At 44.8% G+C, this 15,855-nt stretch overlaps 2 protein-coding genes across 2 annotated transcripts in view; both read left to right on the top strand.

Annotated features, from left to right (window-relative positions):
- The window catches only part of pgp (phosphoglycolate phosphatase), a 4,662-nt gene extending 635 nt beyond the window's left edge, over positions 1–4,027 (top strand). Inside the window, exon 2 of the mRNA XM_070856651.1 lies at positions 3,298–4,027. Within this exon, the coding sequence (XP_070712752.1) occupies positions 3,298–3,635 (338 nt within the window). The 3' untranslated portion in view covers positions 3,636–4,027. The remainder of the gene's footprint in view (positions 1–3,297) is intronic.
- Positions 4,028–7,481: 3,454 nt separating this feature from the next.
- bricd5 (BRICHOS domain containing 5) overlaps positions 7,482–15,855 on the top strand; it is a 28,906-nt gene continuing 20,532 nt past the window's right edge. The window contains exons 1-4 of the mRNA XM_070856650.1: positions 7,482–7,528; positions 13,111–13,228; positions 13,743–13,880; positions 15,015–15,152. Of these exons, the coding sequence (XP_070712751.1) occupies positions 7,482–7,528; positions 13,111–13,228; positions 13,743–13,880; positions 15,015–15,152 (441 nt within the window). The remainder of the gene's footprint in view (positions 7,529–13,110; positions 13,229–13,742; positions 13,881–15,014; positions 15,153–15,855) is intronic.

The following is a 15,855-nucleotide window of genomic DNA, read 5'->3' as shown; positions in this document are numbered from 1 at the left end:
GAAGAGGGGGGAGGAGAGAGAGAAGAGGGGGGAAGAGAGAGAGAGAGAAGAGGGGGAGAGAGAGAGAGAAGAGGGGGAGAGAGAGAGAGAAGAGGGGGGGAGAGAGAGAGAGAAGAGGGGGGGAGAGAGAGAGAGAAGAGGGGGGAGAGAGAGAGAGAAGAGGGGGAGAGAGAGAGAGAGAAGAGGGGGGAGAGAGAGAGAGAAGAGGGGGAGAGAGAGAGAGAAGAGGGGGGAGAGAGAGAGAGAAGAGGGGGGAGAGAGAGAGAGAGAGAGAGGGGGGAGAGAGAGAGAGAAGAGGGGGGAGAGAGAGAGAGAAGAGGGGGGAGAGAGAGAGAGAAGAGGGGGGAGAGAGAGAGAGGGGAGAAGGGGGGGGGAAGAAATGGGGGGAGGGAAGAGAGGAGAAAGGGGGGGAGGGAGAGAGAGAGGAAAGGGGGAGGAGGGAGGGAGAGAGAGAGAGAGAGAGAGAGGATGGGGGGGGCAAGAAGAGGGAGAGACATGGGGTAGGGGGCGTTGAAGGAGAGCCAGGGTGGGAGACACTCAATGTGGAAAGGGGGAGAGGGAGAAACAATGGAAAACTGAGGAACCAGGGCAATGGTAGGGAAAGTAGCCGTGATAGGGAAGATGTTGGGGACGTGGTGACAGGGCACTTAGAAAACCATAATATGGTTGGGCAGTGCCAGCGTGAATTGATTGAAGTAACTAGCAGGAACCAGTGGATGTCGTCCATTTGGATTTTCAAAAAGCATTTGATAAGATGCCACAAGAGGTTATTACACTAAATTAGGCCTCATTGAATTGGGGGTAATATATTACCATGGATTGAGGATTGGTTAGCAGACAGAAAACAGTTGGAATAAACAGGTCATTTTTAGATTGGTGGGCTGTAACTAGTGGGGTACCGCAAGGATCAGTGCTTGGGCCTCAGCTATTTACAATCTATATCAATTACTTTGACGAGGGGTCTGAGTGTAATGTATCCAAGTTTGCTGATGATACAAAGCTAGGTGGGAAAGTAAATTGTTAGGAGGGCACAAAAGTCTGCAAAAGGATATAGATAGGTTATGTGAGTGGGCAAGAACATGGCAGATGGATTGAAATGTGAAGTTATCCACTTTTGGTAGAAAAAATAGAAAAGCAGAGTATTTTTTAAATGGTGAGAGATTGGGAAATGTTGGTGTTCAGAGAGAGCTGGGTGTCCTTGTACATGAATCACAAAGTTAACATGCAGGTTCAGCAAGCAATTAGGAAAGCAAATGGTATGTTGGTCTTTATTACAAAAGGATTGGAATAAAGAAGTCGCTGCAGTTATACAGGGCTTTGGTAGTTTTGGTCTCCTTATCGAAGGAAGAATATGCTTGTCTTAGAGGGAGTGCAACAAAGGTTCACTAGACTGATTCCTGGGATGAGGGGATTGTCCTGTGAGGAGAGACTATGAGTAGACTAGGCCTATACTCCATTGAGTTTAGCAGAATGAGATGTAATTCATTGAAATGTATAAAATTCTTAAGCCTCTTAACAGGGTAGACTCTGGCTGGGGAGTCTAGAACTAGGGATCACATCAGAATAAGGCCTGAAATGAGAATTTTTTTTACTCTAAGGTTTGTGAACAATTGGAATTCTCTACCCCAGAGTCCTGTGGATGCTCACTCATTGAGTGTATTCAAGACATGGATTGATAGATTTTTAGATACTAAGGGATATTGTTGAGGGAGAATATCAGCCATGATATTGAATAGCGGAGTAGGCTCGAAGGGCTGAATGGCCTACTCCTGCTCCTATTATGTGCTGTTCTTCTGGAGACTGACTGCTTGGGGGTGGAAGAGCATTGACTGAGACCAGGATGGCGGATGTGCTGAGTGGTGATTGGTGAAGTAATGCACAAGCGTGCTGTTCAACAGGGAGTGAATAAATCACATTCTGTGTGCACATAGGACATTTACTAATATTTTGGGGATTGGATTCCATTGGCTTGGATTGTATCATTTTTTGGGGTTTAATCCTGAATCTGATCTAGCAATGACATAGAGTGAACAGGGGAATTGCTGTATGCTCCAGTCAGCTATCTGGTGAAAGACGTAATGATTTAATCCCTTGCCTACTGTTAAGCAGGATAAAGCCTGATGCCAGCAAGAGCATCTGTGTGTCTTGTACTAGGAAATAAAACATGGCAATGCACTCAGTCCCTTACTCCCAAAGGATACCATTGGTACCATCAGAAACTGTTCAAGCTTCAGCTCGTGCCTGTGCTCGGTTACGGTGTTTGATTCATTCGTGCTCAGTTGTAATGTCAGTGTGGCCCCTGTTTGATTACTGTGTCACTGTCAGTCACTGCTTGGTCACCATGTTTATTGTACCACTAGAGCTTTGGACTGGGGATGGATATCCTTCTAAAAGACCAGCTGGTCCCTCAAGCCTGCCTCATACTCATGATAGCTGGAGCATCCTGACTGGACACTTCTCACCCCACAGCCACGTAATCTCCTAGGAGGCAAAAAACCCAGGACCAATGAGGGAAAATTACCCGGGAAATTCCTCTCCAACCCCCTCCCCTCACGCAATCGGTAGCCAGCCCAAGACCCCTGGACCAAATGTTGTCTATAAAGCCACTTGCCTTCGATGTCATGCCATCTCTGCCCCCAGTTAAAAACCGGTTCAGCTCCCTCTTGAAGACCTACAGAGAGTCAGCACCCACCACACCAGCTGGCAATGTATTCCAGGGGCTCACTACTCTCTGGGGAAAATCATAACTGCCTTACATCCAGTCTCTGCCTACTTTTGTCGTTTATGCCCTCTATCCATACTGCAGTTGTCATGAACCATGAACCGCGTTTTGTGCTGCAAATCCCATCTGCTTATTTCCAGCGCTCCTCGAATTCCCTATTCCCAGTCCCCCGCGAGAAGGAATTTGAATTTTTTTGAGTACTACTTTTCTCTCCCCGCCTAGTTGTGCTGTAGCAGTAAGTGAGATGTGAATTAATTCTGATAGCTGTGAGAAGCTGGTGCAGTGTGTGTGTGTGTCTCGTGTTTGGTGATTTTAAACCGCCGTATCTGGGTCAGAAAATAGCCATGGGGGGAATAAGCAAAATGAGCAGAGAGACCCCATTAATAAGCCTGTAGTGCAAATGGCTCATTGTTTACACACTCGACAATAGAACAGATATTTGGGAAATGTGGATGAGGTGAGTATTTGGCGGGTGTGACAGTCATCTTCAAGTCAATTCTGAGGGTGGGTGAGGTAGATTGTGTTTACATGACAATTTGAATCCCCTTTTCATTCAGCCACCTAATTGTTCTCTCTCTCTCCCCCCACAGGCACGGGCTGCTTGGTGAAGGCGGTCGAGGCAGCGACGAATCGCACCGCTCACGTCATTGGCAAGCCCGGCACCTTTATGTTCGAATGCTTGGTCAAAGAGCACGGCGTTGACCTGAGCAGGACAATTATGGTGGGAGACCGGCTGGACACTGACATCCTCATGGGGTCAAACTGCGGCATCCGCACCATCCTGACCCTGACTGGCGTTTCCACCCTGGAAGAGGCGCGGGCCCATCAGGAAAGTGACTCTGCGGAACGCCACAAGCTGGTCCCCAGCTATTACGTGAACAGCGTGGCGGACTTGCTCCCAGCACTGGATTGACAAAAGCAGGACATCCTGCTGATTTTTATGAATGGATTTTTAATTTATCCTGAATTATCCTTCGTACTGTACGCACACTAATATTCTGAGTACCTCTAAGTGCAATGACAAGTGTTAAATGTTTTTGTGTAAAAGTTTTATTTGAAAGGGTTGTCTGTATAACGACTGCTATTTCTTGTTGTGAATGAGGCTGTAACAAAGGTGCGCTTCAATGGACAGACCTGATGCACTTGCCCATGGCATGGCAGTGCAGTGCACACCTGTGCAGGCAGCAATATGTGACTGCAACAGCAGGGAGACAGTGTCTGTTAATAACACTGTCTGCTAGGGTACAGTTATGCTGGTCTTTCTGTATCCAGCATTGAATCAAAATAAAAAGTTATTTCTCTTCAGTTGTGCTGTGGCATCTGGACACTTCCAGAAGCAGAGTGTAGTTTATTGTTGAAACATACTGGATTGTCGAAATGACAGCATCAAATGAGGCCATTTAGTCCCTGTGCCTGTACTACACCTTCAACGTGTATATTTACTGTCGTCCAAGTTTAGTAACTGCCCATCACCAGTTCTAAATACTGTCAACCCTGAAATAGTAACAGGAGCTTTAGCTCTGCTTCAGATCTGTACCCAGTGACCTGAGCAGAAGTGATCAGAAATGGGCTTTGTTCCAAGCTGAATGTTGGTTCCTGTTCTTGGCTGCATTTCTAAGGCAGCTCCTCACCCTGTGGATAATTGTACCAGAAACAGTGAACCATAGGAGCCTGGCCACATAACAGCTTGTATTTATATAGCACCTTTAATGTAGTAAAACATCCCACGGAGCTTATCGAATCATAGAAATTTACAGCACAGAAGGAGGTCTCGTGTCTGCCGGCTGACAAAGAACTATCCAGCCTAATCCCATTTTCCAGCTCTTGGGCTGTAACCCTGTAGGTTATGGCACTTCAACTGCATATTTAAGTACTTTTTAAAGGTGAGGGTTTCTGCCTTTACCACCCTTTCGGGCAGCTTCATGAGCAAGGGTTAAGCCATTTAGGACTGAGATGAGGAGAAACTTCTTCACCCAGAGAGTGGTGAACCTGTGGAATTCTCTACCACAGAAAGTTGTTGAGGCCAATTCACTAAATATATTTAAAAAGGAGTTAGATGTAGTCCTTGCTACTAGGGGGATCAAGGGGTATGGCAAGAAAGCAGGAATGGGGTACTGAAGTTGCATGTTCAGCCATGAACTCATTGAATGGCGGTGCAGGCTTGAAGGGTCTACTCCTGCACCTATTTTCTATGTTTCTATTATCAAACACGAGCCACATGTCGGAGATAGGGAGTGACTCCTGACAACGCAAATTTAAAAAATAAGGTTAAGGCTCGGTAGCTAGGCAGTCGAGAGCCCCCAATCATCCTAGCTCAGCAGAAAAACATTTTTAAGCGCTCTGTAATTAGCATCATCTCTCTTGCCCTAATCTAGTTGAGGGAGGGATTTCCAGAGCTCAAGGCCTAGCTAGCTGAAGGCACGGCCGGCAATGGTGCAGCGATTAAAACCGAGGGATGCTCAAGAGGCCAGAATTGGAGGAGCGCAGTTATCGGAGGGTTGTGGGGCTGGAGGAGATTGCAGAGATAGGGAGTGGCGAGGGCATGGAGGGATTTGAAAATAAGGATGACACCCACCAGTGGAAACCGTTTCTCCACATCCATCCTATCAAACCTTCATAATTTTAGACCTCACAAAATCTTACACCACAGAAGGAGGCCATTTGGTGCATTGTGCTTGTGTCGGCTCTTTGAAAGAGCTAATTATTCCCTCACCACTGCTCTTTCCCCATAGCTCTGCAATTTTTTTCCTTCTCAAGTATATATCCAATTCTCTATTGAAAATCACCATTGAATTTGCTTTCCAGTGCCCGTACAGCCACTATATTCCAGGTTAAAGTAACTCTCCGAGTAAAAAAAAAAAGATAATTTATCACCCCCGAAGGGTTCTTTTACTAAATCTGTGTCCTCTACTTGCCGATCCTCATGCCAGTGGAGAGATTTTCCTTATTATTCCTCAATCAACATCAGTAAAACAGATTATCTGGTCAATACCACATTGCTGTTTGTGGGAGCTTGCTGTGCACAAATTGTCTGCTGTGTTTGCTACATTACAACAGTGACTACACTTCAAAAAGTACTTCATTGGCTGTAAAACGCTTTGGGACATCAGGTGGTCGTGAAAGAAGCAATCTAAATGCAAGTCTTTCACACATTATTTTGAACGTCTCTATTAAAATTCTCCAAACCTTTTCTTCTGTAAGGAGAACAGTTCCAGCTACTCTAGTCTCTCCCTCTTCCTTCCCAGCTATTTATGAGTTGGATAACCTGGCAATGGAGCAAATAGCAGTGAGACCCCTATAATAACATGTAAATGTGTCTGCTCTACAGGGGGCACACAGAAAACTAACCATTGCTGTCCCATCAAACACTCCCAATCAGGTACAGCACGGGTTAGATCGAGTAAAGCTCCCTCTGCACTGTCCCATCAAACACTCCCAATCAGGTACAGCACGGGTTAGATAGAGTAAAGCTCCCTCTGCACTGTCCCATCAAACACTCCCAATCAGGTACAGCACGGGTTAGATAGAGTAAAGCTCCCTCTGCACTGTCCCATCAAACAGTCCCAATCAGGTACAGCACGGGTTAGATAGAGTAAAGCTCCCTCTGCACTGTCCCATCAAACAGTCCCAGGGCAGGTACAGAGGGTTAGATACAGTATAAAGCTTCCTCTACGCTGCCATCAAACTCCCAGGGAAGGTACAGCATGGGGTTAGATACAGCGTAAAGCTCCCTCTACATTGTCTCATCAAACACTCCCAGGGCAGGTACAAGGGGTTAGATACAGAGTAAAGCTCCCTCTACACTGTCCCATCAAACACTCCCAGGGCAGGTACAGTGCAGGTTAGAGACAAGTAAACCAATGTCCTTCAAACACAAACTAATACCCTCTCTCACATACCAGTAAATGCCCCCTTTGGCTTTAATCTGTCCAAATAAAGAGTTGTTGAATTGTCACTACATAAAAGTCACAGGTGAATGAATATGTTTGACCCATCAAAACTCATCCCTCAAACTGTCACGCCAGATATTCCCCACTCACTGATTCCCATATTTGGTGCTTCAAGATAAAGCCAATGCCTCACTCAGTCTGACTACCAGTGTATTCACTTCTCACTGCATTGAAACACTGGCCAGATCCAGCTGTGTTTTTATTTCTCATCGTTTTTATGCTTCTTGTGGTAATTTGTTCATTATCTGTGACATTGACTTGGTCTCATGACAGACTGACACCAAATTCAGTCTTGAAAGTCCAGAGTGTTCTGTTCCTCACTTGTTTCCTCTTTTTCACTTCCTATGCTTGATATTATTATCTTCTTCATCCCTTGTGACCCATGTTCTCTCGCTGCCACCATGCCTCATTCTCGTTGCTCTGGAGATTGTGGAGTCAATTTTCTTTTTGTGTTTATTCAATTTTCTCTCCTCCCCCCAGCCCAAATGGTGCCGATGCCATACTGCGGTACAGTTCCACAAGTGCTGGCTGCCCTCCGGTAGCTATTCTAATATGTGGATCTGGACAGTGAGCTGTTGGCTGCCTATTCCCCTCTAGAGGTATCACAACCATGCCCAAGCATGTCCTCCCCTGATGTCTCCTGCACACACTTTACATCAGGAAGTGGGAACCTGAATTACTTTCCACTTTCTGGTCCAACACTTATTACAGCGGGCACACCAATAACATCATCAACATGAATTTATGTAGCGCCTTTATCAGGAAAAAAACCATCCCAATACACTTCACAGAGGCATAATCAGACAAAGATGGATGCTGAGACAAAGAAGGAGATACTACAAATGGTGACCATTAGGTAGGTTTTAAGGACGGCCTTGAAGGAAGAGGGGTGGATGATTTATGGAGGGAATTCCAGAGCATGGGGCCTAAATGGCTGAAGGCATGACCACCAATGGTGGGGCAAAAGGCAAGGGGATACGCAAGAGACCAGGGTCAGAGGAGCAGAGTTCAGGGGGTTGTAGCTGAAGGAGGTTACAGAGATAGGGAGAGGTAAGGCCATGAAGGGATTTAAACATGAGGATGAGGAAGAGGATACGAACAGCAGTGTTTTTGAATGAGATGAATTTTACAAAAGGCGGAGGATGGAGACTATTGGAATAGTTGAGTCAGGAGGACAAAGGCATGAAGTCATGGTGCTAGTTTGAATGGCAGGATATGAAGTTATAGAAAGAAAGAACTTGAATTTGTATAGGGTCTTTCATAACCTCTGGACTTCCCAAAGTGCTTCACAGCCAGTGACGTACTTTTGAAGTTTAGTCACTGTCATAATGTAGGAATAACCCCAGCATGCAGTCCATATGAGTTGGGCTTGTTTTCTCTTTCAGTACCTCAGTCTTATTTGTATCGTTTAACATCCTTATTATTTCCTCATCCTTTCCTGGAAATTGCACCTGTGTTTTGGAAATTGAGCCCATGTGAACATCCTCTGTGAACATTGACACAAAGAAGTCATTTAGAAAGGAATGGAATGTATACCCGAGAAGGAAAGATTTGCAAGGCTATGGGGAGAGAGCGAGGGAGTGGAACTAATTGGATCGTTCTTTCAAAAAGTCGGCACAGCCATAATGGGCCGATTGGTCTCCTCCTGTGCTGTATGATTCTAGAATATCTGCCACTCCCCCCTCCCCCCCCCCCCCCCCAGTCACTAATATCATGTCTTTGAATATCAATATCACCATTTGGATCCGTCAGGGCTCCCAATATTTCCCTGAAAAGAATAAGAGTGTAGCCCAAGAAAATTCAATATAAACTAAACAAGCAATCCGCAAGGTGGATAAATAAATAAAGTAACTGAAATGTGAGTAAGAAAATAAACTGCACGAAGCATGTGGGAAGAGGGGAGATCTCTGGGAGGAGTTTAGGAATTTACTAAAACATATTAAAAGATATTTGAGGAGGTATAAAAGAGCCCAAGAGAGGAAATGAACAAAAGTTGTTAAAACACAATCTTCCAGTATCACAAGATGAAAAGAGCAAGTTAGAGAGGAAGTGAGAGTTCTAAAAGATAAGTGAAATTGAATATGAAGAAATTAATGATGAGAATTATTGTGACATTCAGCTGATCTTTGACACAGACTGTAACTCGGTTCAGAGCTCTTCTGCTCCCAACTTGCTTCCTCTTTTTTGTTTTCTGTTACTTGATTATCATTCCCCTCCTCGTCCTTTTGCTGCATTCATCGCTGCCATTTGTCTAGTTCCCGCTGCTCTGGTGTTTCCCTATTTTGTTCCTATTTTTCCCAAGTTTCCCCCCACAGCTCTACAACACACCTGAACATATTGCTGCTCCCCTCAGATACACCTGAATACATTTTAAGTTTCCTCAGATATACCTCAATAAATATACATTCCCTTGAGGAAAAGTGGTACAACCATGGCTAACTAGAGAAGTTAAGGATAGTTTTAAATGGGATTGTGGGTAGTGTGCTGACGTGGATTGAGAACTGGTTGTCAGACAGGAAGCAAAGAGTAGGAGTAAATGGGTACTTTTCAGAATGGCAGGCAGTGACTAGTGGGGTACCGCAAGGTTCTGTGCTGGGGCCCCAGCTGTTTACATTGTACATTAATGATTTAGACGAGGGGATTAAATGTAGTATCTCCAAATTTGCAGATGACATTAAGTTGGGTGGCAGTGTGAGCTGGAGGAGGATGCTATGAGGCTGCAGAGTGAGTTGGATAGGTTAGGTGAGTTGGCAATGCATGGCAGATGAAGTATAATGTGGATAAATGTGAGGTTATCCACTTTGGTGGTAAAAACAGAGAGACAGACTATTATCTGAATGGTGACAGATTAGGAAAAGGGGAGGTGCAATGAGACCTGGGTGTCATGGTACATCAGTCATTGAAGGTTAGCATGCAGGTACAGCAGGCGGTTAAGAAAGCAAATGGCATGTTGGCCTTCATAACGAGGGGATTTGAGTACAGGGGCAGGGAGGTGTTACTACAGCTGTACAGGGCTTTGGTGAGGCCACACCTGGAGTATTGTGTACAGTTTTGGTCTCCTAACTTGAGGAAGGACATTCTTGCTATTGAGGGAGTGCAGTGAAGGTTCACCAGACTGATTCCCGGGATGGCGGGACTGACATATCAAGAAAGACTGGATCAACTGGGCTTGTATTCACTGGAGTTCAGAAGAATGAGAGGGGATCTCAGAGAAACGTTTAAGGTTCTGATGGGTTTAGACAGGTTAGATGCAGGGAGAATGTTCCCAATGTTGGGGAAGTCCAGAACCAGGGCTCACAGTCTAAGGATAAGGGGTAAGCCATTTAGGACCGAGATGAGGAGAAACTTCTTCACCCAGAGAGTGGTGAACCTGTGGAATTCTCTACCACAGAAAGTTGTTGAGGCCAATTCACTAAATATATTCAAAAAGGAGTTAGATGTAGTCCTTACTACTAGGGGAAGTCAAGGGGTATGGCGAGAAAGCAGGAATGGGGTACTGAAGTTGCATGTTCAGCCATGAACTCATTGAATGGCGGTGCAGGCTCCTACTCCTGCGCCTATTTTCTATGTTTCTAAAAGCGGCTTACAATGTTGCCAAAAAGAGTAGTAATCCTGAGGATTGAGTTTTAAAAATCAGCAAAGGATGACCATGAAATTGATAAAGAGGGAGAAAATAGAATGAGAAAGTAAACTGGCAAGAAATATAAAAAGATTGTAAGAGCTTTTACAAGGAAGAAATTAGCGAAAGTAAACGTGGGTCCCTTAGAGGCAGAGACAGCAGAAATTATGAGGAATCTCTCTCCTTAGGCAAGGAAATGGCAGAGATGCTAAACAAATATTTTGTACCTGTCTTCACAGCAGAAGACACAAAAAACATACCAGAAATTGTGGGGATCCAAGGATCTAGAGTGAGGAATTCAAAGTAATTAATATTAGTAAAGAAAAACTACTGGTGAAATTAATGGGACAAAAAGCCGCCAAATCCCCCGGACCTGATGGCCTAAATCCTTGGGTTTTAAAAGAAGTGCCTAGAGAGATAGTGGATGATCTTCCAAAATTCCAGATTCTAGAATGGTCCCCATGGATTGGAAGGTAGCAAATGCAACCCTGCTGTTCAAGAAAGGAGGGAGAGAAAACAGGGAACTATAGGCCAGTTAGCCTGACATCAGTAGTCGGGAATTGCTAGATCGTATTATTAAGGATGTGGTAACAGGACACTTGGAAAATCACAATATGATTAGGCAGAGTCATCACGGTTTTATGGAAGGGAAATTGCGTTTGACAAATTTATTAAGAGATTTTTGAGGGTGACATCCGGGAGAAATGTATGTTGCACATCTTGGGGAGTTTGGGTTAACAGTCAAACTACTTTGTATCTTAGAGCAACAGGCTTTCAGATATAAACAGGATGATTTTGAAGTGTCGTGAGGAGAAGGCATTGCTTGTTTTCTGAAATATAAAGTGCTTGTGTAAGGGAATGAGTGTTAGTAATAATATCACCTATGAGTGGTTTAATTTTAGGGTAATAAAACAGGGGTAATGAGTCCCTTTGCTAAAGATAACAGTAGGTAAAGGAAGTCTCGTGTAAGGGACAATTCTGAGGTAAACAATTTCAAACTATTTACATAAATAGATACGTCATTTTGATATTTTCCTTTGATGTAGTTACAATATGGTGAATAAAGGAGCTTGGTTTTCAACAGTTTGTCAGAAACTGCTTGAAAGATACAGAAACCGTGCATGCAGTTAACGATCACCTTTACTGTGTATCAATAAAGTCTGTTCCGTACACTCCTCTATGAAGTCTCGTGCTTACTCGAAATGTGTTGTTGTGAACCAGAGGAGGAAGGAGGTTGCTTAATAGTAACTATCAGGGTAGATAAGGGGTAACCAGTGGATGCAGTATATTTGGACTTCAGAAGGTTTTCGATAAGGTGCCACACAAGAGGTTGTTACACATGATTAGGGCTCATAGGATTAGGGGTAATATATTAGCTTGGATTGAGGATTAACAGACAGAAAAACGAGAGTAGGAATAAACGGGTAATTTTCGCGATGGCAGGGTGTAACTGGTGGAGTGCCGCAAGGATCAGTGCTTGGGCCCCAGCTATTTACAATCTATATCAATAACTTACATGAGGGGACCAAGTGTAAAGTATACATGCTTATGATACAAAGCCTGGAGGGAAAAGTAAGCAGTGAGGAGTACACAAAGAGGCTGCAAAGGGATATGGGCAGGTTAAGTGAGTGGGCAAGAATATGGGGAAGTGTGCAATTATCCATTTTCGTAGGAAGAATGGAAAAGCAGAATATTTTTAAAAGGTGAGACTAGAAAATGTTGATATTCAGAGCGATTTGGGTGTCCTTTGTACACAAATCACAGAAAGTTAATATGCAGGTACAACAAGCAATTAGGAGAGCAAGGGCCTTTATTGCAAGTAAAAGTAAAGAGGTCTTACTGCAATTATATAAGGCTTTGGTGAGACCAGATCTGGAGCAATGTGCACAGTTTAGTCTCCTTACCTAAGGAAAGATATACTTGCCTTAAAGGGGTGCATTAAAGGTTCACTGAATTGATTCCTGGGAGGAGAGTTCTGTCATATGAGGAGACATTGAGTAGAATGGGACAATACTCTCTGGAATTTAGAAGAATGAGCAGTGATCTCATTGAAATGTCCAACATTCTTAGAGGGCTTAACAGGGTAGATGCTGACAGGATGTTTCCTCTGGCTGGGGAGTCTAGAACTCGGGGGCATAGTCTCAGGATAGGTAAGTGACCACTTAGGTCTGAGATGAGGAGACATTTCTTCACTCAGGAGGGTGGTGAATCTTTGGAATTTTCTACCCCAGAGAACTGTGGAGGCTCAGTTGGTGAGTATATTTAAGACAGAGTTCGATAAATTTTTGGATATTAAGGAAATCAAGAGATATGAGGATAGGGTGGGAAAGTGGAGTTGATGTAGAAGTTCAGCCATGATCTTATTGAATGGCGGAGCAGGCTCGAGGGGCCGTATGGCCCACTCCTGCTCCTAATTCTTATGTTCTAAACATATTGAAGCTCCCCTCAGATATACCTGAACATATTCTAACTCTCCTCAGATAGACCAGAACAGATTCAAAGGCCCCTCCGATACATATTGTAACTCTCCTTAGATTTTAACGCCCCTCTGATACACCTGCACATATTCTAATGGCTATCAGTATGTCATTGTGCACTTGTACAGACTTTAACTCCCCTCACATTCCTGAACATGCTCTAGCAGTTCTGAGAGACTGTCTGGCTCCTGTCCTGTGATACTGGCACTCTTCAGTCCACTCCTTATTGTTGTTCAATCAGACCGAGCATCAGGTTGCAGCCCTTGGCTCGAACAAGCCGAGGCTCAGGACAGGAAAGGAAGTTCGTTCAGGCACACATGTTTCAGCTCCGTCAACGAACAGTGTCGATGCCCACAGCAGCAGCGGGAGCCAGACAGCAGAGGGGAATCGCAGGCAGTACCCTAGGAGTATGGAGAGAAGCAGGAGGATCGCGACTACCCTGAAGGGTATTTTCCCATTTGTAAGTATTAAGTGTCAATGACATTCTAACAAATGCAGTTAACCTTAATCCGGTGGGGTGGGGAAGGCAGATGTGTTTCATGTTCAGTGTGCGGTATATGACCAGCAACACCATGGGTTGGTTGAGCTGGACTGAAACCGCATGGTTCCAGTGACTAGTCTCTTTGATAGCTGCCAGTTTTATTATTTCGGAATCCCTGGACTTTGATGTCAAGCAGGGTCGGGCTTGGATGCTCGGTCACACAGGACAATAGCAGATTTCTCAGAAGCTGATGTTCCACAATCACCCTTAGTGTTTGACTCTGATTGTGACTCTTGAGTTTGCCTTGCACCAAAAGGAAGACTACCTTTCTGAGCAGACCTTCCCACAGACTTTAGATAATCCCTCACTTCCTCTCCACTCCTGCAATTCAGTGAAGACTTCCATCTCGTTTAACTGCACCTGAATGAACGTTGCGGCTATTCTGCAGACTCAACATTTGAACTCTTTTCCCCCTGCACTGTCCCCACTACAGGTACAGGCCGATCGCTTGGGAGCCGAAGCCAGGACCAGGTTGCGCATCTTGTGGGGAGCTTTACTCTTGCTGGCCGTGGCAGCAGTTATCGGGGTCTCGGCCGTGGGCATCCTGAGTCTGAGAGGAAGCAGCCGGCAGGTAAGTTAAAGCCTCTGCCCCGCTCCCTGCCTGCCCTCCTGGCCCCGGGGCAACCTGGCAGGTCCGAGGGGGGGGGGGGGGAAGGGTTTGGAAAGTGCAGAGGAGCCAGAGACAGAACAGGAGTCGGCCAGTCTGGAGGTGGATTTGAGACACTGATTACAGTCCGGGATCTCTCCGGCAGGATCCAGTCCCGACACTGAGTGAATTGGGCAGGTGGGTGGAAGGAAGAAACTGGGAATGTTGCAAACAGCCAGGATCTGAGCGAAGGGACCAGCCCAGAACCTTTAACCAATTACATGAAGCTGGCTCATTTCTCAGATTCTAACCCATCTGCTGTGGTTCTGGTTTTATCTCTACCTCCAAGTGTCTGGCTCTGACTTAACACTGTACACAGCCGAGTCACCCGTCTCCAGCTGAAAACATTTCAGTTAATGCTTCATTTCTGTTTGTTTTAAAACACTTAGCACTGCTGTTAGATTTTTGATCCACAGAATCATACAGAAGGAGGTCCATTCTAAGAGGACCTACATTTTGAGTGTGATGTTTACAGATTCTATGTTTGTTTCAACTCCATGGGCATATACTGTGCTGTCTCTAAGTGACTCATGTTGCTTCATTTATTCCCAGAGTCAGCTCTGTACTTTGCAACAAAGACGCATTGTTAATGTACTGATACCAGCTATTTATTTCAAGATTTTTAAAACTGAATTCAAATTCTCAAATTTGAACACTCATTCTTTGGACTGGTCCAGGCCTCTGGAGTACTACTCCAGTAAAGAAAGAACAAACTTGCATTTATATAGCGCCTTTATGGCCTAAAGCACTTTACAGCTTGCTTTCCTAGGTAAGCCCATTGTGTTCAGTATTCACTCAGTCCTACTCATGCTGTAACATCTTCTCCGAGGGAAGAGAAATGCATGTATTCATGTACAGTGCATACACTTAATTACACTGTATGTTTTTGTCTATCTGCATGTGTTATGTCCGAATCTGCCTGTGTGTGTGTGTCTCTCTTTAATCAGGATTTGTGCTGTCGCTATGTCTGTTGTAATTCAGTGAAACCGAGAGTGAGGTCACAGCCACTGATTTGATGTTTTCTCAGGTTTTAAAACTCGAGTTTCTGCCTCTCCCCAGGTTGTTCAGATAACATTTCACGATGTGCACGGTGCCACCGTCAATCAGTCAGCGGTTGTGAACCAGGAGGAGGACCTGGTAACTTATCACATAATGGACAGGAACCACACATCAGTGGTGCTGTTTGACAGCAAGAATGTGAGTGAGGGGCTGGGGTAGCTCTATTGATGAAGAATATTTTATATATTAAGTTACTAGTTGAAGCTCTGATCTCTCTCAGACCAATCCTCAGACTGATGTTGGAGGAGGCTCCAGTGTCACTTACATAGAATTTACAGCACAGAAACAGGCCATTCGGGCCAACCCGTCCAATCTTCACACCAGCCTCATCCCACCCCATCAGCATATCCTTCGATTCCCTTCTCCCTCGTGTATTTATCTAGCTTCCCCTTAAATGCAGCTATACTATTCACCTCAACTACTCTCTGTGGTAGCGAGTTCCACATTCTAACCAGTCTCTGGGTAAAGAAATTTCTTCTGAATTCACCATTGGATTTATTAGTGACTATCTTAGAATTATGGCCCCTAGTTTCGGTCCCCGCCATAAGTGGGAACATCTTCTCTATGTCTACCCCAACGAACCCCTTCATAATTTTAAAGACTTCTATTAGGTCACCCTAGTTTCTGCGGTATAACTTACAGGATCCGAGAGAGTCTTTTACACAGATTGACTGTGGAATCAAATGTCCTCGAGAGAGTCTGGCTGCATCTTCAGGATCTAGACTGAACTGATCGTATTTTATAAATCAGATGTCAGTCGAGGTTATGCTCTAGACTGGTTGTAGGTCAGGCATAGTACGCAAACCAAGGAACGCTTTTCATCCAAACCTATTCTGTGATG

Source organism: Pristiophorus japonicus, chromosome 15, assembly GCF_044704955.1.
Source record: "Pristiophorus japonicus isolate sPriJap1 chromosome 15, sPriJap1.hap1, whole genome shotgun sequence".
Lineage (NCBI taxonomy): Eukaryota > Metazoa > Chordata > Chondrichthyes > Pristiophoridae > Pristiophorus > Pristiophorus japonicus.
The sequence above is the reverse complement of the archived record's forward strand: the minus strand, read 5'-3'. Positions and strand labels throughout refer to the sequence as shown.